Here is a 23,145-nt window from a genome sequence, read left to right on the forward strand (position 1 = left end):
CTGCAAAGTGCCTTTTGCCCCGTGAGGTGACATGTGCACAGGCTTCTGGGTTTAGGACACGGCAGGTGGGCTGGGCGGGGGGCGGGCACGGCTCCCCTTCTCTCAGCTTTTCTCCCCGCCCCCCATGGACCCAGGCATTGTCCACACGGAAGTCCAGGGCACTCCGAAATCCCCGCACTGGGCACCAAGGCCCAGCTCAGGTGGGCTCTGCGGGCCCCTCTGCTGTCACTGGGGCCTGGGCGTTGGGTCTGGCGCGGCGGATGAGCAGTGGCCAGCCACTGCAAGCGTAGTCACCGTGGCCCGATGGAGGCGGCTGACAGGACTGTCGGGTGAGGCCGGTGTGGCTGGGGGCTGAGCCGGGGGTGGGCAGGCCAGCTGACCCCATGCCATCCGGGTTCAGCTGCGGAAGAGAACGAAAACCGCGGTCAGAGAGCCGAGAGAAGTAATCAAGAGATAAGGGTGTCGGGTCACAGGGACGGGTCTCACTTCCAGGTCTGCAGAGTTCTGGGCCTGCCAGGGTGGCCGTGGTGATCGGGGTAGAGGGGGCCACCCCCGGGGGGCTCTGCCTGCTCCTGGGAACCAGGGGAGGGGCTCCTGAGAGGGTGCCTGCGTGTACGAGCTTCTGGATGATTCTAGCCCCCAGACCTGGAGTCAGCTTCCCAGCAGAGGCCACCGGTCCTGCGTCAGAGCCCTGCTGTGTCCTGTCGGGTCCTGACCCACAGAACCGATGGTGTAAGGAAGCAATTGTTCTGCACCTTTGACTGGGGATGTTTTGTTACACAGCCATCGGTCCATGGCTGGCTGAGCAAGCCAGCCCCTTGCGGTTCAACATCTATGGCCATCACCTGTGCTGACCCCAGATCCCACGAGGTCACTGCCATCTTAGAGTCTACACTCCAGCGTTTCCTGGGTGAGGGGCCAGCCCGCAGGTGGCCCCAGTGATCCCTGCCCGAGCAGCCTTGGACCAGGGTGGAGCCATGTCACCGTCACCAAAAGCACCTGGCAGAGGAGATGGTGTGTTGCTTCCAAGATTCGGCGTGAAAGACCACGGCTTTGGTCTGCGGTGTCCTCTTTCTCCATCACTCACCCCTGGGCGATGCCAGGCCGCCAGGAAGCTCGCCAGCCCTGGGGAGAGCTGTGTGGGAGGGTCTGGAAGAAAAAGGTAGGAGGCCAGGTGGTCTGTGGGGCCAGGACCAGAAGCGGGGTCCTCCAGGCGGGCCCCGCACCACTGCCTGATTCCGGAGCTGGCTATTTTCATGGGATTAGCAACTGCACTCCGAGGAATAATTACTGTGTCATGAAACATTTCCCCCGTCTCCACAGTCGAGCTGGGCTTTGTTTAAAATGCAATAACGGCACGGCCGTCTTCCCGGCCAGCGGTGGCTGGAAAGGGGAAGGTAGGGGCCGCCAGGGCTCCTTCACTACCTCCGCGGCCACTGCCCTGCTTCTCCAGCACCGGGTGGACGGCGGACGCGGCCCACCCGCGAGGGCCCAGGGCGGGGCAGGGGCACGGCTCGTCAGGTCTTGGTCTCCGACGTGGCTCCTGGGAAATCCCTTCCCCCAGTTTCCTCACCGTCGGGCAATGGCCTTGTTAGTAATTTTTCAGGGAAGACCGGGAAATCATCTCTGAATTTGCTGTTTATTCCGTCTGGGCCTCAGGGCCGACCCTCGTTACCTGTCCTGCTGTAACGTGGCGGCTCCAGGGGCGTCTGCTCAGGGGTTCTGGCTCCATTGCTGTTTGGCTCACTGCTTTTCTCTCCTGCTCCTGTGATCTCTCCGTCTCACTCTGTGCCTGTTTCCCTCTGCATGTTCTCCCCCTCCAGTCCCCCTTCCCTGGCCCTTCCTCCCTCTGACCGCCCACTTCGCTGCACCCACCCAGCCCGGGGCCTCCTAAATGACGCTGTGCTGACAGGTTCACCTCTTGGCAAGTGGGAGCACTTAGATGCCCTTACGTTTCCTTTTCCCGAAAACGCACTTGACTCGCGCAGGGTTACTGACGGTCTCGGGCCCCTCGGGAGACAGCAGGGGGCTCGGGTGGGCAGAAGGGGGCTTCTGCTGCTTGGGCTGAGGTGGGCAGGGGCTGCAGGAAGACCCCAGAGCTCCAGAGCTGTCACCACTGTCACACCTCACCTCCCCCCACACACCTGCGATCTCTCCTGAGTTTAAATGCCAGCAACTTACCCACAACTTACTCACGGTGCTGTGCAGAACCGACCACAGAGGCTAGTCTCTGAGTTTGTCCGGCGCCCGGAGGGATGGGGACAGCGCGGGGCCATCCCCAGAAGACGCCGCCCTGAGGCCTCAGAGTGTCGCAGCGTCACTCACAGAGCCAGGAGTCATTGCCGAGGCTGCTCGCACAGGCAGCAAGGCCTCTGGAGTTCGGTGATGTTCCATCTCTGATGGATAAATGGCCAGGGGCCGGCTGCACCCATCCCATCAAGGACGGACCCTTTGAGGGATCCCAGGGTCACACAGCGAGTGAGCCCCGGCCTGTAGCCTCCTGAGGACTGCACAGCCCATCTCTGCCCCACAGGGCTCAGCAGACCGTCTCGGGTGGGAGATGTGGGAGGACTGGGGTGTCCCTGCCCCGCCCCCGAGGCTCCGTACTACCTACCATGAGCAAAGGGAGCCTCTTCAGTGCATGGGGCTCAGGTGGGACACAGGGCAGAGCAGAGACAGTGCATGGGGGGAAACCTGATCATTCATTCATGCTTCTGGATCCAGCTGTGCCTGAAGCCGGACCCCACCCCTCCTTCCAAGAAATCATGTGACGATGCTTTGGTTCTGCAGCTTAGGGGTCCCCAAGACCACACTGAGGTTCAACAATTCGATAGAAGGGCTCGACATTGCTCGGTGAAGCCAGTATACTCATGATTCACTCAAAATTTAGTGCAGTGAAAGGCACAGACCAAAAATGGCAACAGGAAAAGCCGTGCATGGGGCCAGGTCCAGGAGAAAGGCACGAGTTCCATCCATCCCCTCCTGGGGGTAATGTAGACTGAGCTCTCCCAGCAGTGACACGTGACAGCGTGTGGAGTGTGTGTGGCCAACCAGGGGACTCACCCGAGCCTGGGGGTCCAGGATTTTTACTGGAGCTTGGCCACTTAGATGTGGCACATGGCTGACCTACCTCCAGCCCCCAGAGGTCAAGCTGATACCACATGGCCCAAGACCCCTTAGTAAGCAGAGACACTGATCAGGCAGGACTCAGGGTCTGGAGGTCACCTCCTAGGAGCTGGTCAAGGGACAGCTCTCACCCTGGGCACAGTTAGTCTCTTACTGCACAGGATCTTCTTGAGACAGTGGGGCAAAGGGGCACGCCCAGGCGCCCTCAGCAGTCTTGGGCACACCACTGAATTTATCCAGCCCCTAGGTCGAGCCAAGCCTTAAGCCAGAACCCTGTGTTTTTTCTAGTTTCTGAGCCGACATCTCCCTTTATCATTTGAATCAGTGCGAAGAGGTTTTCTATCTCGAATAATTTGTCCCTAGAGCCCAAAGTCGTGCGACTTCTGAGTGAGTGTGGTCTAAACCTGTCCACAAGTTCTCTGTCACACTTCCCACCCAGAGTGGATGACCGCTGCGGGTCCCAGCATGGGGGTCCCGCAGACAGGAGCCCCACAGGCAGTGGAGGCCTGACCACGCCCAGCCCTGTGAGCCGCTCTTGAGGAGGCGAGGTCGGGCTGGGCTCCGGGGAGGGGCGGTCGCCGTGGGCAGGATACAGGGGGGCCGACCCGTCCTCGGGGCTGGTCTGGTTGCGATGGGGCTGGTGAGTAGTGGACCACGGTCCTCACCGTCTGTCCCAGCCCTCAGAGCCGTGCCGCACGGGCCGGGCGTCCCTGGTGTGGACTTGTGGTCGGCCTGGACGGGGGGAGGGTGAGGAGGTGGGGGGGTTGCGCTGAACCTCGGCTTCCCGATCGTCGTGCGATGGCTCCGCCCCGCGTAAACCGGGGCAGAAACAGCCGCTGCGCACAGGCTCTGTGGCAGCCCCCAGGCCGCGGGCACTCTGGGAGCTGGAGTCTCAGTGCAGGACCCTCCGGCCGAAGGCAAGCCGTGCAGGGCTGGGCGGGGACCCTCGGGCCTGACCACACGGAGCCTGGAGCAGAGCTTGCCCGTCAGCAGGAGGCGGGCAGCTGGTGACACGATCACAGACCTGCTTCCCGTGGCTGATGGGGCGGGAGCTCGGACCTCTGCTGTGCCCGCCCAGAGGTCCTTCCCCTCCTCCTTCCAGCCAAGATCGGAGGGCGCCCCGTCCCCACACGGACGACAACGCCCGCTCCTCAACTCCGGCCACGGTCTGGCCCCCAGGAGGCTCGTAAGCCTGCCAGCTGGAGACTGCCCGCCTGGCGTCTCGGCCTGACCTGTCGGATCCACCTTCAGGGTCCTCCCTGGCCGGGACGGCGTGTTCCCACTGAGTTAGCCGCTGAGCTGAAAAACAAAATTGAGTACTTTCTCATAAAACGCCTGGCGTCCTGGGCAGGCAGGGCTGTCAGAGGGGCTGGTCAGGAGGCTTTGTCTTTGAAGGAGGCCCGTTCAGCTGGGTGGCTTTGGGGGTCACCTTCCGGGGAGAAGGGACGCAGGGTGCGGGCAGGGCGGGCGTGATTCTCCAGGAAGGTGTCCCGCATGGTGAGAACTGGCTCCTGGTGGTCTGGCCCCAGGCCTGCATCCGGGCGTGGGCTGCGGGCTCGAGGGCTGCTCTGGGGCTGTGAACGGAGGCTGCCGGCAGACAAGTAGCAAGTGGGATGAATGCCCTCTGGGCCTGCCCTTGGGGCCCTCTCCCCTTATATTCATTCATTCATTCATTTATTCAATTTTTGTTCATTCAACGCTCTTATTGGCACCCCTGTGTGCCTGAGGCGCTGTAGAAGGAACACAGCAGGACAAGGCCCCTGCCCTCCCAGAGCTTGTGTTTGATCGAGGGAGCGGACGGCAAGTGAAATAGAATGTTTAAAATGTGTAGTAGGCGGTGAAGGGAGAGAGCGCTGGGGCAGTGACAGGAGGCCAGGAGGGAGCCCTGGGGCCAGGTGGGGGCAGGAGCGGAGAGGGCTCCCGGTACAGGGACCACTCGCGCTCGAGGCCAGAGTGGCTGGAGGCGAGGCTGAGGGCTGGAGCCCTGAACACGGGGCGGGGCAGGGCGACCACCGGAAGCACAGGGCGTCTCCCTCAGTTTGGGGGCGCAGGGGGCAGAGGGTCTTGGGGAGGGTCCCCAGAGCAGCGGCTCCGGGGGGTTCCCAGGCTGAGGTGCCGGGATCAGCTTTCCCCGAGCAAGTAGCCAAGTCGGGTGACTCTGCCGGGTCCCTGCGTGCTCTCAGCTCACAGCCTGGGAAACAGGCTTCATCTGGGGGGCCCCAGCACAGGCAGAGGGTGGGAGCCTCTGCTCCCAGGCTGAGCCCCGCTCCCCGGGTCAGTGGAGGCTTGCCTCTTGGGTTCTTCTCACCGTCTGCGACTCAGCAGCCTCGGGTGCGAAACCTGAAGCCAGCCAGGAGTGGGACGAGCGGCCCAGGTCAGGGGACACCGGGCAGGCGAGAAGCAGGGGGCAGTTTCTCCCAACGCGTTTTCCCAGCCGGGGCCGAGGGTAGGTGCGTCTGGGTTTGGGGAGCTTGCTCAGCACACACAGCCTCCCGGCCTGGTCCCTGCCCTGCAGGTGGCCCTGGCTGGCCTGCCTTCCCAGCCCTGGCCCTCCAGGACCTCAGCGTCTCCAGCCTCTGGGCTGAGCTGCCGGGGCACTGGGCTCTGCAGGGCGGGGACCCTGGCTTCTCCCCCTCACGGGCATCAGAGCATCTGTTTGCCCCTCCACAGCCGCCCTTCACGCCTGCTCTACGCCCAGGAGCCCCCGAGGGGCTGTACCTGGGGCTCGGTGTGCGTGGGGGGAGAGTGAGGGGTGCCTCTCCCCAGCTCCCTCCCTGCACAGAGGCCTGAGCCGTCCCTCAGCTCAGGCTGCAGGTCCTGCCCCGCGTCTTCACCAACTCCGGGTCTCCGTTCCTGAACCTGCCCCCTGCCCCCAGGCCCTCCTGACCCCTACCAGCCGAGGGAGGTGAGGGACCCCGGTCCCAGGAGAACCTGGTGTCCCTTAGCAGGGCTTAGAGGCCCTGGCAGAGACAGGGACCCCCTCTCTGCCCCCCCTCCCCGCTCCCTGCGGCCCTGAAGTCACCGCCTGCCCTGCCCATGCGGCCTGGACGGGGGAGACGTGGCGCCCCTCACAGACCCAGCTCTGGGTTAAAGCCCCCAGCCTGGGGTGCTTGTCACAGCTGCCCCAGAAAACTCTTAGAGGCGCTGCAGTGGCCCAGGTGGAAGATGGCGGAGCAGACAGCGATGGGAGAGGGGGCCCTGGGCCTGGGTCCAGGCTGGCACCCGCGAAGCCGCAGGGAAGGGCCAAGTTCCGGGACGGGTCTCCGTCCCTCTCCCATCCAGGGCCTGGCCGGGGCTCGCCTGGGCACACTGGTGATTAATGAGCGTTCATGCCTGAACTTTCCCCTCGCCCACAAGTCTGGATTATTAATGGACCCTGACAGCCCCGTCAAAAGTCCCAGGACAAGAGAGAGATCTTAGTTCCCTGTCAGGAACTGAACCTGGGTAGCCCGGATGAAAACCAGGAATCCTAGCCGCTAGACCACCAGGGGCTCGAGGCTAGAAGCACGGTGGCCCTGGCTCTTTTCCCCGTTTGAAAGCAAGAACGTTTCAAGGAGGAAAAACTGTAAAAACAGGTACAAAGTTCATTATTAGAGACACAGCGCAACGTATGGGAGAGCACACAGAGAAACAGTTTGTTTATTAAGACAGAAGCAAGACCCAGCGAGAAGGGTGTGGCCGTCCTCTCTAATGAGGAGAAACCCGGTAGAGAGGTGATTTAAAGCCTTTATGTAGGGCAGTTCTTCCGGGTCTCTGTTCACCTCTGGCCAATCATCGGGCTCCTTTCTCCACACCGCCCTGCCCTAGGACCCTCCCTAACACGCGTGCGCAGCTTCTTTCCAACATGGATCCCCCTGCAGAGGCTTGTGGGTGGTGCCCCCTCCCTTTCTGACCCCCAAGAAGCCTTCCTGCGCATGTGCAGACAGGGCAGCTTCCTTGACCCCGGGAGGGGTCGTCTCATCTCTGTATCCCAGCAGAGCTCAGCTTCTGCCACCAGCTTTGTCCTTGGAGCGTCTGGGTGAGAACAAGCTTAGTGGTCCTCCACTGGGCGAACCCCAGCTGTCCAGCGCGGGGGCCCGTGCATCTCCTGCGTCACCCTGAGGCTCTAGGGGAGGAGCCTCCCTGCCTCCCCTGCCGCCCCAGCCTCTGGTGCTGCCGGCGCCCGTGGTGTCCTGGGCCGGTAGCCGGCCTCTCCATCCTCGGCCAGCGCAAGGGCGGATGTGCTGCTTCACGAGTGTGAAGGTGGGGCAGGATGCTGGGCCACAGGGACACACTTTCAGACATCTGGGCTTTGCGGCACTGGGTAAATTCTTACGCGTCCAAGAAGGGATGAGGTTATGTGCTGGTTGTTGTTTGAGGGACCGAGAGCTGGGGGCCTGCTGAGCGTTCAAAACAACGGGAGGGATGAGTGAAATGTGGTGGGCACAGTGGCGGGGACCAGATACGCAGACAGCAACGTGGAAAGATGGTGAAAGGCAGGGTTTGATGAGAAAACGGAGAGGAAATAGCCTGAGATGTGGAAACACAATACCACTGGTGTGACTGGAAAACACACACAAAACAATCCTACACATTTTGCAAGGATACGTGTCTATTTAAAGATAAATATCAGACATGCTGGAGAGGGGGCACCTGGGGAGGGGGTGCAGAAGAGTGAAATGAACAGAAGTTGCCCAGACCGTGATGACGTGTCTCAGAATGAACATCTGATGAACTCACCTTTACGCTCGTTGTAATGAGGTCCCAGTAACAAGAGAAGTGTCTTCCGGGGCTCGAGGCCACACCTGAGCTTCTCAGGGAGCGGGGGCTGCTTCCCACCCCTGGTTCTCAAAGTGGGGTCCCTGGAGCCGCGTCAGCAGCACGTGGGAACTTGTTAGAAACGCCAATTATTAGTATGAGTATTTTAAAGCACTTTTTATTGTGATAAGAACTCTTAATGTGAGATCTACACTCTTCATACGTGTCTTTAGTGCTGAGAAGTCTGGTCAAGCATCCTGCCCATTTTTCTATTTAACTTTTGCTGCTCCGCTGACTTCAGTTCAGCCTTGGGGCTTGGACTGAACGACACCTGCTTTCCTAGGTCTCCAGCTTGCAGGTCCTGGGACTTCTCAGCTTCCATAGCCATGTGCGCCAATCCCTCATAAGTCTCTTCTATCTGTCTGCTTATCCATCTATCTGTCATCTATTTATCTATCTATCCATCATCTATCTACCTACCATCTATCTATGTATCTACCCATTTATCATCTATCTATCATCTACCCATCCACCTATCCGTCTATCGTATTGGTTTCACTTCTCTGGAGAACACTGACTCTTATAACCGCTTGTTGGCAGTGTGACTTCAGGCAACTTACCGAGCCCCTCTCTACTGCACTTTCCCTGTCTGCAAAATGGGAATTAATATGGCATCTCCCTCACAGGCTCTTTGTGAAGATTAAAGAACTAAGGTATGAAAGTGCTGTGCACAGCGGGAGCTCACAGGTGCCCCCTGTGACCATTGCCATCGCTATCTGCTCTCCGTCCCCACATGTGCAGGTTTCCATCCTCCATGGAGGCATCTAAGAGACGTGACCCCATCTTCCTTGAACCTACGTCCTATTTCCAGCTTTCATCTAGTCAGAGGTTGTCCAGGTGGGGACCCTGGACCCATCGTATCGGCATCCGCTGAGAACCTGCCAGAAGTGCAAATTCTCAGGGCCGCCCAGATCTGCCGAGTCAGAAGCTCTGGGAGTGGCCTCATGTCTGCTCTCAGGAGCCCGCCAGGGGGTCTGGGGCTTGATCGAGCGTGAGGCCTCATCTGAGTACACCTTCAGCTCCGGGTGTCAGGACTGGAGAACTCCAGGTGACAGATGACATCGCTGGCTCCTCCCGGAAAGACTGTCCCTTCCATGACACTGACCAGGAGCCTGGCCAGCAGAAGATGGTCAGAAGGTAGAGCAGGACACCATGGGGCCAGGTGCCAAGGGGAGCCCGCAGCTGTACAGGCCGTCCCCTGCGTCCCTGGTTCTTTTGGCGTCTGTAGGGTTGGTAGCGGTGTCTTGGTTGCATTCCTGATTCTGGTGATTTGTCTTCCAGCTTTTCTTTCTGTCATTCTCACTAGAGATTTGTCCGCTTTGCTGGTCTCTTCGCGGAACCAGCACTCTGATGGTCTGTACCGTTTTCCTTTTCTCAGGGTCACTGATTTCTGCTGTTTATTCTCTCCTCTGCCTGCTTGCTCTGGGCTCATTTTGATCTTCTTTCCCAGCTTCTTGGGCTGGAAGCTTGGATGACGGATCTGATACGTTTCTCATTCCTGTGAGCGTTGGGGGCTGCACGTCCCAAATGCCCCCCACATTTGATGTTTTGTTTCCGTCTCCATCCGGGGGATCCTAGCCCCCGCTGGCCTCTGTGCCGAGGGCCCTGGCAGGAGCAGGAGGGCTTGGTACTGCAGGTGGGGGCAGAGGTGCTGGCTCCCCACGTGGCCTCCGCTGAGCCTACGGTCGGGCCTTGGCCAGCATGCGTGGGTGTGAGGCCCAGACCTTCCACGGCATTTGGGTGGAGGAGAGCAGTTAGGGTTTGGGAGTTTTCTGTCCTGCTAGCTGCCCCTTTCCTGGCCCTTTGGCAAGGAGCAGGCTTTGTCTGCTAGGCGCGTTGTGGTTTCTGAGTTGCTGGCATCTGAGGCTCCCAGTCAGCATGGGATGACGCGGCGAGAAGAAACCCACTCCTGTCCCCGCGCAGGACCCCGTGAGGCCTTCCCAGAATAGACCCTACCCGGGACCCCCGCCCGCCCTCGGTCTGTAGAAAAGACTTTAGTCAACAAATTTAATCAGAGAAGTGAGAACATGCAGAAAGAAGGGAAAACAGTCAAGTGAGACAAAATAATAATACTTTTGGCCATTAAACAAAGTCAGGGACCTTTCGTTCCTCCTCAAGGGCTGTAGATACTATTCTGAGCCGTGTCCTTTGAGCTGTTTTGCAGATACTGAGACCCCCACCAGTGTCAGAAGTTAACTGTATGCTGCCCACAAGCACGGAGACCCCAGACCGGCTGGAACCTGAAGGTCGATGGTGCCGACTCCCGATTACCTCACCACCAACCAATCAGAAGAAGGTCCATGGGCTGATCACACCCTCCTCTTTGAACCGTTGCTATAAAGCTCCTCCCTACCCCCTCCAGGTCGGGACACACAGTCTTGAGGGCAGGAGCCCCCTGTGGCCCCCTTTGCCTGGCAAAGCAATCAAGCTATTTCTTTTCTCCTTCACCCAGAACTCTGTCTCCACGTTTCTATTTGGCACCGGTGCGCAGAGGCCGAGTTTCAGCAGCACTCCTCACCTGTCACTCCTCAGGCCCGAGGCCCCAGGCCAGCCTGCCCTTCTCTGCACCCGCCAGGGTCTCTCTCTGGAATGTTCTGAGTTTCTGGCTGCACCTGTGGGAGGAGGGGGGGACGAGGGGCAGCCGGGCCGCCGTGCGGTCCTGATGGTGGGCACGGGGTCTTCCCTCCTGCAGCCCCACGGCCCTGCCCAGAAACAGGAGCGAGCCCGCCACAAGGATGTCCCTGTTCCTGCGGGCACGCTGGGAGCAGATCCCACTGCTGTGGCTTCCGGGCCCCGCGCTGGACACCCCGTGAAGGCGGGGTCTCAGGTGAGAAAGGACAAAACCTGGAGCCCACTCAACTGTAACCTTCAGGGAGAAAACAGCACTGGTTTTGATATTCATCACTTGGAAGCTCGGGGCCAGGCGAAGCTGCGCTGAGATGAGTGATGCCTGCGGGGCGAGAACACTATCAGCCACCACTTAGTCGCTGGAGGAAGATCACCCCGGCCACCTGCATTAGCCCAGATAAGCCATTGGATTTAATTTTAAAATGTCTATCGGGTGCTTAAAAGAGCAAGAAGGAATAACAAACAAGGCATCTCCTCTTATTTATCCCTGAGCAGTTACCCCTGCGGCTTATCAAGGCTGTCAGTTGAATTAACTTCGGCCTGGGCAGCGGTTCTTATCAAGAAGAGGGAGTAGCACGGCTGGGCCGGACCCTGCAGGTCCCTCTCCGTTCACGCGGCGATGGATGGCTCGTCTGGGGTCCAGCGGCTTGGGGGGCTCACGCCCCTTCGGCCCTATTATCTCCAGCACGCAGCCCTTGGCCGCCCTCTCCTCTTTCCTCCTCAGACCCCGAGACCCCAGGGCTGGTCCCTCCTCCTGCTTCCCGGAGCCCAACGCACGTGAGGGCGTCCGAGCCTGACTGCGCTCCCCGGGTCCGGGCGCCCGAGGAACGGAGCGTGGCCGCTCTAAACACCTCTGTGCGCTGGAGGCCCCTCCTCGGAGTGGGGGACACGCATCTCAGCAGTTCGAGGGGCTCCTCATCCCCCTCCCCTGGGCCCGAGTTCCCATGGCCGCACAGGGCGTGACAGGAGCCAGAAGAGGGCCAGCCCGGTCGCGGGAGGTGACAGTGCCAGCACGCGGCAGCCGTTCCCAGGGCCTGTGACCGTGAGGGGGAGACACCACATCTTCGTCCTCGCTAACTCCTAAATGGAAAGCAGTGTTTCCTTCAGTTATAGACATGCTCGGTTCTCATCACCTGCAGGAGTCCCGCGCTGTGAAGTCACGTGAACGCGGAATTAGTGGTTACCAAACCTGCTCCAGGGAAAATGCGGGGTTAGGTAGGGTCCTGGGAGCCTCTGGGCACGATATTTTGTCAACCGATCAAGAGACAACTTTATTCGATGTGTTTCTGTTTAAAGACACCTCATTTAATCTACGTTGTTGACTCATAACGTGGACCTCGGGCCCACAGCGCTGTGATCACGCTGGAACCAAGCCCGTCTCACACGCATCTTCTCCGTGTCACGTCACAGCTTTCTTGTCCTTAGGACACTGGATGGCACTTCAGCTCCGAACTTGGGGCCATTTTAAACAGCAAAACCACCAACAAAACACAACAGTGCGAAAAGCCCTAAACAGATGCAAAGGGCACCTGCTCCCGGCCCCAGAGCTGACTCGAGACAGCGTCACCTGGCTCCGCCCCCGCCGGGAACACGCACGTCGGGCCAGCCACGTCTCTCCTGCTCTGCCACGCTCTGAGCACTCACGCGTGCACCCGGCTCTTGACGCTGGGGTTACAGGGAGACTCAACAAGCAGGTGAATCACGGGCACCGAATCCGCGAGTGACACGGGCGGCTGCGCGGCGGCAAACCTCGGCTTTGTTAGGAGCCTGCGGGTGGCGATGTGTCAGCGGAAATCTCAGAGTTTCAATCCGCAACATTGCCGCCGCTGCAGAAATCTCCCGCCTCATCACGGCTGTGACACTGAGGAGCTCTCGCGCCCGCGGCGGCATCTTCGTAGCTGAAGCTCCAATAAATCAGGCGATTCTGTCTGTCACACTCGTGTTTGTTTTTAATACTTTGACAGCTGGCTGGATTCCAGTAGAACTGGTTTCCTCCATAATCTCGTGTCTTTTGTCAGTCCGGGTGGACCTCATCCTTGTGCAGTCTCCACGTGGACATCCTCGGCCACCAGGAGATCTGACCTCTGCCCTGCAGCCCCTGAAGGCGGTGGACGCGTGCTGGTCCAGCCGCCCCGAGATGCCGGCAGGGAGTGGGGAGCGTTAGGGGTTGTTGGGAGGGGAGCGTCCGGGATACAGAGACGTCAGCTGAGCGCCCAGGCTGCGGGTCCCCGCTCTGTCCTTTAGGTGCCGTGGGTGGCGAGCACGGTACCTCACGCATCTCTGAGATGGGAGTTATCGCTAAAGGAGTGAATCTGTGTCCTGGGCAGCCTGGCGGGCGGGGTCCCGGTGGGGGCCACCTGGGATGTGCCTCCGGACGCCCCCGGCTCCCCTGGGAGTGACGGTGGTTGGCAGGCAGCGCTGTGGTCCCGTTTTAGGCTCCCCTCCAGGCCTCGGGGCTGGCAGGGTTCTCGCGGGCTCCACTCCCCCGTGCCCAAGACAGCACCCTTCTCTACTGTCCAGGAGACCTCTCTTGCGTCTTTAGGGGTCCCAGCTGCACAGGGTGCCAGGAGACCCCGGTCCCTGAGCCTGTGTGTGGCCCTGAGTAACCCCTTTCTCTGCAGGAGGCCCCCATGCTTTCTCAAAGCTGTTGAAGGAGATTTCTTGGGCTCTGGGGGTCTTTTCTCTGCCGTCTACTCGGAGCCGCAGGACAAACCGCGTCCCTGGCTGCCCGGGAGAGGCAGGGTTGGGACCCTGTGCCTGAGATGTTCCGTGGGCCGGGGCAGTTGATGTCCTCATTTGTAACCCTCTGCCACCAGACGCAGAAGACGTTTTTCAAAGACAGTTGATCGATTTTCCTCCTGCTCCCGCTGTGCCGACATTCATCTTCCTTCACGCGACGCTGCTGGGAGATCCACCGCGACGCTGCTGGGAGATGCACCGCGCGCCGCGGCCCGAAGCAGCAGCATTTGGAAGCGAAAGGGGGTGTGACGGTCTGGGTCCAGGAAAGGGAGGATGTCCCCTTTCCCAAGCCTCAGGGATGCTCCAGGGTCCCCTCTCAGGCAAACGGCACGGCTTCCGGATGCTGCGACGGGGACGACAGGGGCAGCGTCCTGGTCACCCAGTCGGTGGGGACCGTGGATCAGCCGGGAGCCACACGCTAAAGCCGCTCTGACGGGGATTCTTTTATTTCCTTCTGGAGAGCTTTGGTGACTCCAGAAAATAGCAGCTCTTCGGGCTTAAAATGGCAGGGATCCACCGAGCAGCGGGGCTTCCCCCAGGGCCAGTACGCAGTAGGGGCTACTCAGTGCCTGCCAGCCGGCCACCAGCCGTGCTCGGGGCTGCAGGCTCCTGAAACCTCAGCGCACATCGCGAGCGAGCTCCAGGCTCTCGTCATGAATAAAGCTCTTTGTACACCTTTGTTGAGAGAGGGCTCGTAATTCACCTCTCCAGGGAGGCCCTGGAGAGGCCGGGCTGGGACCCTCTCCCCAGCTATGGGGGCCCTGCCACGGGGCTGGGGGCTCCTGGCACCTTGGCTTCCCCGGCGTTCACAACCCAAGGCTCCGCACTCCCAGCCAGTGTGCTCAGAACACCCTCGTTGAATAAGTGAGCGAGTGAATAAATGAATGAATGGCCCAGGCAAGAGGTATTTCCCTCCAGTCACCATTGAAAGGGGGTCTCAGGACAGGCTCTGGGGGGCGGTGGGCGTGTGGCTGGGCCGACCACACGATTTGCCCAGCTCCTCGTTCAAATATGATTAGGGACCTCAGGTAAGTATTAAATGCAGCTGGGGTCCTTCTGAGCGGGGAGGGGGGCACTGTGGCGATGCCAGGTGGCACCGCGCTGACCCTTAGTGAGTGTGCCTGGGGGGAGGTCTATCCCCGAGAGAACACCTGGGAGGCTGAGAGCACAACGATGGCCCCTCTGTGCCTGTGGTTGGGACAGGGACCCCAGGGACCCCAGGGACCCCAGGACGAGGTAGGTGCTGGGGGCCCCTCATCCCATTTCTTCTTCCACGCCAGGCCCTCCCTCGGGGCCGCACGAGGGCTATTAATAATAATGACTGTCTTTGGCTGTACTCATGCCAGGAGCTCTGTGTGCTGTGCTTTTCTCCAAACGGTGATGGGCGGTGTTTTATAGAGCTCTTTTATTGCCTGGTGGTCATTTCAGTTTTCCTCTCATGCCATCTATGCGCACACAAGCTCTGTCTCTCCCCCGTGATGTGCTTTCTTCATTGGCCTCAGTATCTGAGCTGCCCTGCTGTGGGCTGAATTGTGTCCCCCCAAAAAACATGAAGCCCTAACCCCCAGGGCCTCAGGCTGTGACCTTATCTGGAGATGAAGTCTTTACCGAAGTGATTAAGTTAAAATGAGACCCTTAGGGTGTGGGTTCTGATCCAACAGGACTCATGTCCTTATAAAAGGGGAAATTTGGACACAGACACGCACACAGGGAGAACATCACGTGCAGCAGAGGTGGAGATGGGGTGATGCTTCTAGAAGCCGAGGAGTGTTGCCAGTGGACCGCCAGGACCTGGGGGAGGGGCAGCGATAGACCCCCTTGCACGGCCTCAGGAGGAGCCAGCCCTGCCGGCACCTTGATCTTGGACTTCTGGCTGCAGAGCTGGGAGACATACGTGTCTGTTGCTGAAGGTGCCCATTTCGTGGCACTTTGGCGGCCCCAGCAAACTGGTTCTCCTTCCCCAGGGCCTCCTTGTCTCCGAGGCCTCTACACTGGAGCCCTTCCTGGCTTCTCCTCCCTGGCCACACTCACCCCTGGGTGATCTCACCTAGTCTGATGTCTTGAAGCATCCCCGATCCCAGCCCGGACCTCTCCCCCAACCTCAGACTCCATCGGTGCCCTCGGTGAGCTGTCCGAGGGGCACCGGCCCCCATGCACCTGTGTCCTTCCCCCACCTTCACCTTCCCCAGACCCCTGTCTTGGTTGATGGCAACTCCACCCATGCTGAGCCCAGATACCTGAATCGGACGAGCCCCCTTCTTCTCTCTCACCGCCTCGTCCAATCCTCACAGTCTCTGCCGCCACGGACGCTGCCCCGCCCAACCTCCAATGGCCTCACATCCCAGCTGGAGGCACTCCCCGAGGGTCTGCAAGGCCTGCACGCTGCCCTGCTCTGACCATCTCCACTCCTCTCCCCTCGCCTGCCCCAGCCCAGGGCACTTGCCCTCTGGTTGCTGCTGCCCCAGGGCATTTGCACAGGCTGTCCTCTCTGGTCTTTGCTCAAGCGGCACCTTCTCCGTGGGGTTTCCCCTGATGTCTCTTTAAGGATTGCACACCAGCCTCTCCCTCTTCTGTGGTGCTTTATTTTTCTCCTCAGCACTTACCACCATCCAACACGCATTTTGCCTATTGCTTATCATTGTCTGACCTGCTCTGTGAAGGTGAGGCCCAGGTCCACGGCAGGGCGGGTCGTCTGCACCAGGGACATCGCACAGCGTGTGGCGGGTGTTGAATAAACTAATGAATGAAAGAGTAAATTATGGCTCACAGCCGACACGTTTCTTGGCAGAAAATTTCAAAAATACAGATAAGAAAAAGAAGCAAAAAAAAATAAAAAATAAAAACCACCATGGATAAGATCTGTTATATGTTTTTTCCTAATCCTCAGAGCAAACTTTGGAGCAGGAATTACTTCTTTTCAGGTTCAGACAGGGAAAGAAATTGACCAAAACCATGCAGCAAGTAGAAGCTGCTACTGGTGTCCCTTCCTAGGACACAGGGCTGCTTCCCAAAGGTCCCACAGACCCCGGAGCTGCCCCTCTGTTTATTTGTTGCCTTTGCTTCCTTCTTAGCTAAATTTTGCTCATGATGCTTCTCTTGGATTCTCAGAAGACTCTCCATCCCTTGTGTCTGCTGGGTCCCTGGCCAGCCCCTGCCAGGCCTGCATCCCGGCCTAGGAGCCCCTGGGGGCTGCCTCTCCCACCTGCTCCCAGGTGTTGGGGGCTGCCTCTCTCCTGGGGACCCCACTCCATGGACCCAATCTCACTGCAGTCTGCTTCCCCCAGGGTCACTCACTCAGACAATCTGAGCTATAAATGAAGATGCATTGGAGTGATGAACATTTTTATTAGACAAAATTAAATTCTGATATACATTATCTCTCTCAAGAGCAGAGGAAAGGAAAAAACAAAAAACAAAAAAACCAACCCTGCACGTTCACTATTTTCCATCAGAAGCTTCTGCTTATTAATGGCCTTTCCCAGAAACCCGTTTATTAGGTTGGGTTACAAATGAACCGTTTTAAACAAATGACATGGATTTTTCTGAATTTGCTACAGAGCCAATTTATAATTGAATTAATGAAAGAAGTGGGTCTGTTATTAAGTTTTATTAAATTCTAGTTGCTTGTATCTTTGCCATTTAAAACACGACTGTTGTTTAAAAAGAAAAAAAAACACTAGGCAGCCGGGCAGAGTGGAAGAACAGAGGCTTGGGGTCGAGCAGATCTAAGTGGGCCCCCCGGGCCTGCCTTGGGCGAAGCGTGTGTTTGTGCCAGGTCACTTCACTCCCCGGGCCTCCGTTGCCCCATCCGCAAAATGGGCACAGAAGTTCTCAGTGTTTCTTGGGGTTATTTCAAGAATTAAGTGGGATTAAAACCTGGCATTTTGAACATATTTCTCCCTCCCTCTCTCCCCTCCTTCCTTCTCCTCCTTCTCGAGAATGGTTGCCAGCTCTTTTCCCAAGCAGGCGGGGGTAGGAAATCGCTGGGCAGGAGATCCCCTTTGTTCTGTGTGTCTATCCTAGTCCTGGTCACGAGACCGAGAAGACTCCTCGTCGGGGTCCCAGGGGAGAACACAGCCGCGGTGTGCTGGTCAGACCCTAACCACCGGCTCCGTGACGCCCAGCCTGGCCCATTTCCATCTACAAATATTCCCGCCAGGGGTGATTTCCAGCTACCAGCCTGCCCTCTGGGAGCGTGGAGTTGAGAACAGGAGCTCGCCACCGTCCTCACCACACGGATACATAAACGCAAATAATCTCAAATAGAGTAAATCACCAGGAAGTGGTGAGTTTTGAGTATTTATTACCTTTGCTTTTAATATAATTGATTGAATTGTAAGTTCATGCAGTTGATTTTTAGTAATAGCTCCGGTTCACGACTGGTGCACAAAATTCCTGAAAATTTCAAAACTGGCTCTTGCCAGCTGGAGTGGCCCAGCTTCAGGTGCTGCTGCGGGTGACGAGCGAGCCTGATTTCATCATGGGTGCCTCTCAGCCAGGGCCCTGCGAGGGGGAGGGCGTCCTGGGCCCTCTGCAGGGCAGGGGGACCCTCTGGCCCGGCTTCAACCTGTCTGAGTCGGGAATCCGGTCCAGCTGAGCTGAGCTGTGGCCGCCGCCTCCGGGCCTGCGCTCAGAGCCGCCTCCCGCCTCTGTGGCCCCGCCCGGCAAAGCAGAGAGTTCTGTGTCCCACCTTTCTTGTCCTTCAGCTCCAGGTAGAGTCAGCCAAGAGGATATGTTGGAAAATTGGAGGGTGCAGAGAAACCAGGGCGTTTCCCTCCGCATCTCTGGTTTTAGGGCTCTTTCTGGAAGCGCCTTGTCTCGTCCATCCCTCCTCCTGGCTCTAGTTGCACCACCCCCTCCGGGGGCCCTTCAGCCGATGGAAGATGAGTTCCTGGGATGCCTCAGCCCTTCCGTAACTTGTGTGATCAATCCCGGGTATCAAATTCCCTTTGTCTGACAGATGGGATGCAGGCTGGTACAATCGGGGTGGCCTCAGCCATGGGCCAGTGGTTGGAAAACAAGACAAAGAAGAAACGTTGTCCCTAAGGTAAGGGAAGTATGAACAGGAGGGCCAAACGGTTTAGGGGGCCGGGATGGCTTCAGTACCGTCCTTGGATGGCGTTAGTGGTTATTCTGAACCCAGGATTACAGAGGCGGGGGCCAATGAATGTGCATGTCACCATGAATTAGAAAGCTCTGTGAAGTTGGCCCCAGACAGAGGCACGCCTGGGGTGCAGGCAGGGGTCTCGACCAGCAGGGATGTTCCCACCAGCCGTGGCCAAGTGTTGACCACAAAACTGCAGGGACCGCTCCCAGTGGCACCACCAAGTGGCTGCCCCCCAAACAGCAGCATGGAAACCGTGGTCCATCTTCAACTCTCTTTCCAGCTGACGTTTGGGTGGGGACTCTTTGCATGGAGTTACCCCCAGGATTCTCGGGCGGTTCTTCTAGAAAAGGGCAATCCTCACGAGGGATACACCTGCTCATGAGGCAGGTAAGGACTGCAGGGAATAGACATGAGTGCTCCAGGGCCATGTGTTAGGATGAAGCCACTCGGATCCGATAGACAGCTGTCTCCCGCTAGGAGACCGTGGACGGTTCTGGGCCGTCATGGGCTGACTGACTTAGTCCCGCTGCCCGTGGACCCAGCTCAACACCCCCGGCCTGGTCAACACCTTTGTCCTCACGTGTCCTGGTGCCAGGCAGGACCCTGGCAGAACGAGCAGGGTTTCAAAACACGGGAACTCGCCACCTCCCAAGGGGATGAGAGGTTTGTCAAGACATTGAGAAGCAGTTTTCCAGGTGTCAGGCTTTCGTGGGATCCTGTGTGGGCTACAAAGCAGCCGACTTTGATGGGAGTGTCGATTTGCCTAATGAACTGTGACACAAGTGAGGTTTAGAAGTTCGAGCCTGTGACATTTTCTATTTTAAACCACAAGCAATGCACGTTGCATGCTAATGGCCGCTACGTGTCGTAATTTCACTTAAGAAACTTCTGGATTCCTGCAGACCAGTCCTTGGCTAGAGACTGGCTTTTTTTTTTTTTTTTTTATAAGTTTATTTATTTATTTTTGGCTGTGTTGGGTCTTCGTTGCTGCACGCGGGCTTTCTCTAGTTGCGGCGAGCGGGGGCTACTCTTCATTACGGTGCGCGGACTTCTCATTGTCGTGGCTTCTCTTGTTGCGGAGCACCGGCTCTAGGCGCGCAGGCTTCAGTAGTTGTGGCACGCGGGCTCAGTAGTTGTGGTTCGCGGGCTCTAGAGTGCAGGCTCAGTAGTTGTGGCGCATGGGCTTAGTTGCTCTGTGGCATGTGGGATCTTCCCGGACCAGGGCTCGAACCCGTGTCCCCTGCATTGGCAGGCGGATTCTTAACCACTGCGCCACCAGGGAAACCCCGAGACTGGCTTTTAAGGCTTCACTCATTGCCAGTTTTTTTGCCTCCATCATCGTCTTAAATTTGGGGGAAAATCTGGAATAGAGAGAGGGTTTGGGGGACTTGGGTTAGAGCTGATAGAATCCTCTGCTGAGAATGGAGAAATTGGGACACTTCAGAGCTCTCCCAGCAGCAGGAAGCAAGGCATTGGAGGAATGGGGTCAGGATCCCCAAGGAAGGAGAAGCGGAGGAGGGTGCCCGGTGGGCAGGGCACTGGGGGAGGGGCACATGCCACTGGGCTTGGGATGGAGGACAGTGAAGTGTAGATTCATTGCTTCACCCCAGGGCAAGGGGGCCATGGATGCATCACCAACATGCCCCCTCAGACTCTGAGGGAAGGCCAGAGCCCTCACTCTCCCCAGAGACACAGAGTTCGCTTCTGTAACTGAGCAGGACCCTGTGGGGCCTTCTTGGGACTGACACCCTGCCCCCGCCATGTCCTCTGCCTGCCTCTTGTCTGCAGAAAAACTTTAGCCTCCTAGGCCTTCCCCAAGTTTCAAAAAATAAATTTAATCAGAGAAATGAGACAATGCAAAAAGAAAGGAAAACAGTCAAGCAAGGCTATAATAGTTTAGCCATTAAACAAAGTCAAGGACCTTTAGTTCCTCCTCAAGGGCTGTAGATACTATGCTGAGCCATGTCCTTGAGCTGTTTTGCAGATACCGAGACCCCCACCAGGTGGAGGAAGTTAACTCTATGCTGACCACAAGCACGTAGACCCCAGACCGGCTGGAACCAGAAAGTTGATGATGTTGACTCCCGATTACCTCACTACCAACCAATCAGAAGAATGTCCACAAGGTGATCATGCACCTGGAAACCTCCCTCCCTCACCCTGTCTTTTCCTTTCCCTGAAAGCCCTCAGGGAGTGCGGGTCTTTTGAGCACTAACTACCTGGACTCCTTGCTTGCTCCCTGCAATAAACGCTGCCCTTCCCTTCACCACAAACTCGCGTCAGTAGATCAGCTTTACTGTGTGCAGGCGACTGGACCCAAGTTTGGTTCAGTAACACTTCTGCTTCTTTCATATATTCCAGGAAAATTTTCATCTCTTCTTTGGGGAAAATTCCCCCACGAGATATAAGATCCTTGGCACTACCAGAAGTGACTTTTCCTCTCCCAGAAAGAGGCACTATGGGATTAATGACTGAGAGGCAGGGAGCAAGAGGGGGGAGCCCAGGAGGTGTGGGGGATGGACTGGCTCCCCGTCTTCTGGAAGGATGGGCTGCCTGGCCACAGCAAAGTGAGAACAGGTAGGATCTTCAAGCCCCCTAGCTTGAAGCCCTGATGTCTGGAAACCCTGCCAGCCTGCTTTCCAGGTTACTCTATACGAATGGGGAGAAACTTGAAAGTTACTGATGGTGCCCACAATTTCTGTCCCTGGGAGACCACCAAAGGGGCCAGGAGACCCTGTGCATGGGTGGGGGAGCTAGGTGGGTTGGCTTTCAGGAGCTTGGCATCCCATCTACTGTTCATTTCCATGGCTGGGTGAGCCAAGCCCTGGGGCCCCTCACCGTTGCACAGCTGAGGCCTTCCACCATCGGGCAGGAGGCAGGAGGAAGCAGCTAGGATTGGGAAGAAGCTAGCCTGGCAGTGGACCTGATGGGGGAAAGGGACAGGCAGAACTTTTTGTCCTGCAATTGTAAGTGCAATCATGAGAGGACATCCTGGAGGCCCTGGGACAGCCCTGGTGGGGGTGTGCTGCTTCTCAACTCCAGCCCTGGAGTGTGAAAGCCACTGTGGACAGTACATAAACCGAGGGGTGTGGCCGTGTGCCAATAAAACTTTATTTATAAAAATAGGCGAGGGGCCGCGGGTCATTGTTTGCTGACCCCTGCCTTAGAGCAACACAAGAGGTGCCTGGCCCCGGGTGAGCTGCTAGAACAGGGTCCCTCCCTGGACGGCCGACCAGCTCTGGCTCCTGTGGACGAGACATCAGGTCTGTATGGTTTAATCACTCTTTACTGGACTGAAGCAGTCACATCAGTCTCCTCGCACGAGCGCTGCCGGGGGGTTGTCTTTGAGGCCACTGCAGCTGCTGTCCCCATCCCCCCTCACCAGCCAGGGTGAGCCTTGCTCCACTCGGTTTAGATGGAGGTGGTCACCGGGGCAGCCCCGCCAAGGGGCGGAGAGGTCAGGAGCTCGGAGTTCACAGGGGGCTATTGCTGCCTGGGGGATGGACGGGAGCTTCAGCACATGCAAGGAGGTGGCCACTGGCGGCTCGACAGGAATACCGTAGAAAAGGCACGTGATTCGGATCTGGAGTTGGCGGTCAGCTGATGCGCTCAGGCAGAGCCGCCAGCTGCGGGGGGTCCGCACTCCTGGAGGGGGGGAGGTCCCCATGTCCCCATGTCCCCAGGACCCGCCGGCAGCTGAGAACAGGTCGACCCCCCCCCCCGAGGTGGTGCGGGCACGGCCAGGGCCCTCTGGGTTCCAGTGGCGGGCTGAGTGGGAGGGGCCCCACGCCTGCCCCAGGTCCTCGGGGTCTGCGCTGGGGCGGGGGCACAGGGTGAGCCTGGGGGTCAGTGCCGCCCTGGCTGGATCCAGTTTCTGATGGTCCACTTCTGCCCCGAGCACCTCTGCACCACCAGCCGGAGCCCGAAGTTGGCGTCCTTGGACATCTCCACCTCCAGGCACCGGCCCGTGTCTCTGCTCACGATGGGACCGCCCTGCATGGGAGGGAGACCCAGTCAGCCCGGGGGTCCCATCGCAAGAGCTTCCAAGGAGTGGGGGTGATACCAAGGCCAAGCGGGTCACTGCACGGCCACCTGAGACTCGGGGTCCTGACTCTCCCGGTCCCTCTGTCCCCCATCCCTTGGTCCCTCCTGACCCTCTGTTCCCCCGTCTCTGTCCTCAGTGACCTTCTGTCCCCCAATCCCTCTGTCCTCCCACCCCCGCCCCCATCAGCCATCTCCCTTCTCCTGGAGTCCCAGGAGCGATCAAGACAATGGACGCCAGGGCCCCTGAGACGGGCGTTTCCCCCAGAATGCCTCCCTGACCCCTGGCACGTCTGATTTGCCCGTCGGTCACCTCTGCAGGCCCTCTGGTCGCCCAAACATCAAAGGCCCTGGCCCAAACCCAAGGACCCCCAGGCTCGTGTCCTGTATGTTCTCCAGGTCCTTCCCAGGCACCCTGGCCCTCAGCGTCCTGGCCACACACACGGCCTCCTGGGGACCGCTGATCTCCTTGGCTCCACTGAGGCAGTGACAGCTCACCCCTGCAGCCTCTCCTGTGACCGGGAGCCCCCAGACAGGACGTGCACACATCTGTCCCAGGGTCTCCTGCGTGGGAGGGGTTGGGTCGATTTCAACAAATCTCTGGGGAGTCCAGTCTGGTCCACTTGGCCAGCAGCTGGGGCGGGGCTTCCGGGGCAGTCAGACCCCATCCCTCTGCCAAAGCCCCTCCCCAGGAGGCCAGAAGAGGC

At 58.5% G+C, this 23,145-nt stretch overlaps 1 protein-coding gene and 1 long non-coding RNA gene across 2 annotated transcripts in view; one reads left to right on the plus strand and one right to left on the minus strand.

Annotated features, from left to right (window-relative positions):
• The first annotated feature begins 6,978 nt into the window (after positions 1–6,978).
• Positions 6,979–12,485, plus strand: LOC309639748. The gene is made up of 2 exons (XR_014251833.1): positions 6,979–7,429; positions 10,088–12,485. It is a non-coding gene; the product is annotated as an uncharacterized lncRNA (long non-coding RNA).
• A 4,130-nt stretch (positions 12,486–16,615) lies between these two features.
• GALNT9 (polypeptide N-acetylgalactosaminyltransferase 9) overlaps positions 16,616–23,145 on the minus strand; it is a 99,861-nt gene continuing 93,331 nt past the window's right edge. Inside the window, exon 11 of the mRNA XM_082417189.1 lies at positions 16,616–22,390. Coding sequence (XP_082273315.1) covers positions 22,244–22,390 — 147 coding nt within the window. The 3' untranslated portion in view covers positions 16,616–22,243. The remainder of the gene's footprint in view (positions 22,391–23,145) is intronic.

The sequence above is a fragment of the Balaenoptera physalus genome, assembly GCF_965194825.1.
Source record: "Balaenoptera physalus genome assembly, chromosome: 12".
In the NCBI taxonomy this organism is placed as follows: domain Eukaryota; kingdom Metazoa; phylum Chordata; class Mammalia; order Artiodactyla; family Balaenopteridae; genus Balaenoptera; species Balaenoptera physalus.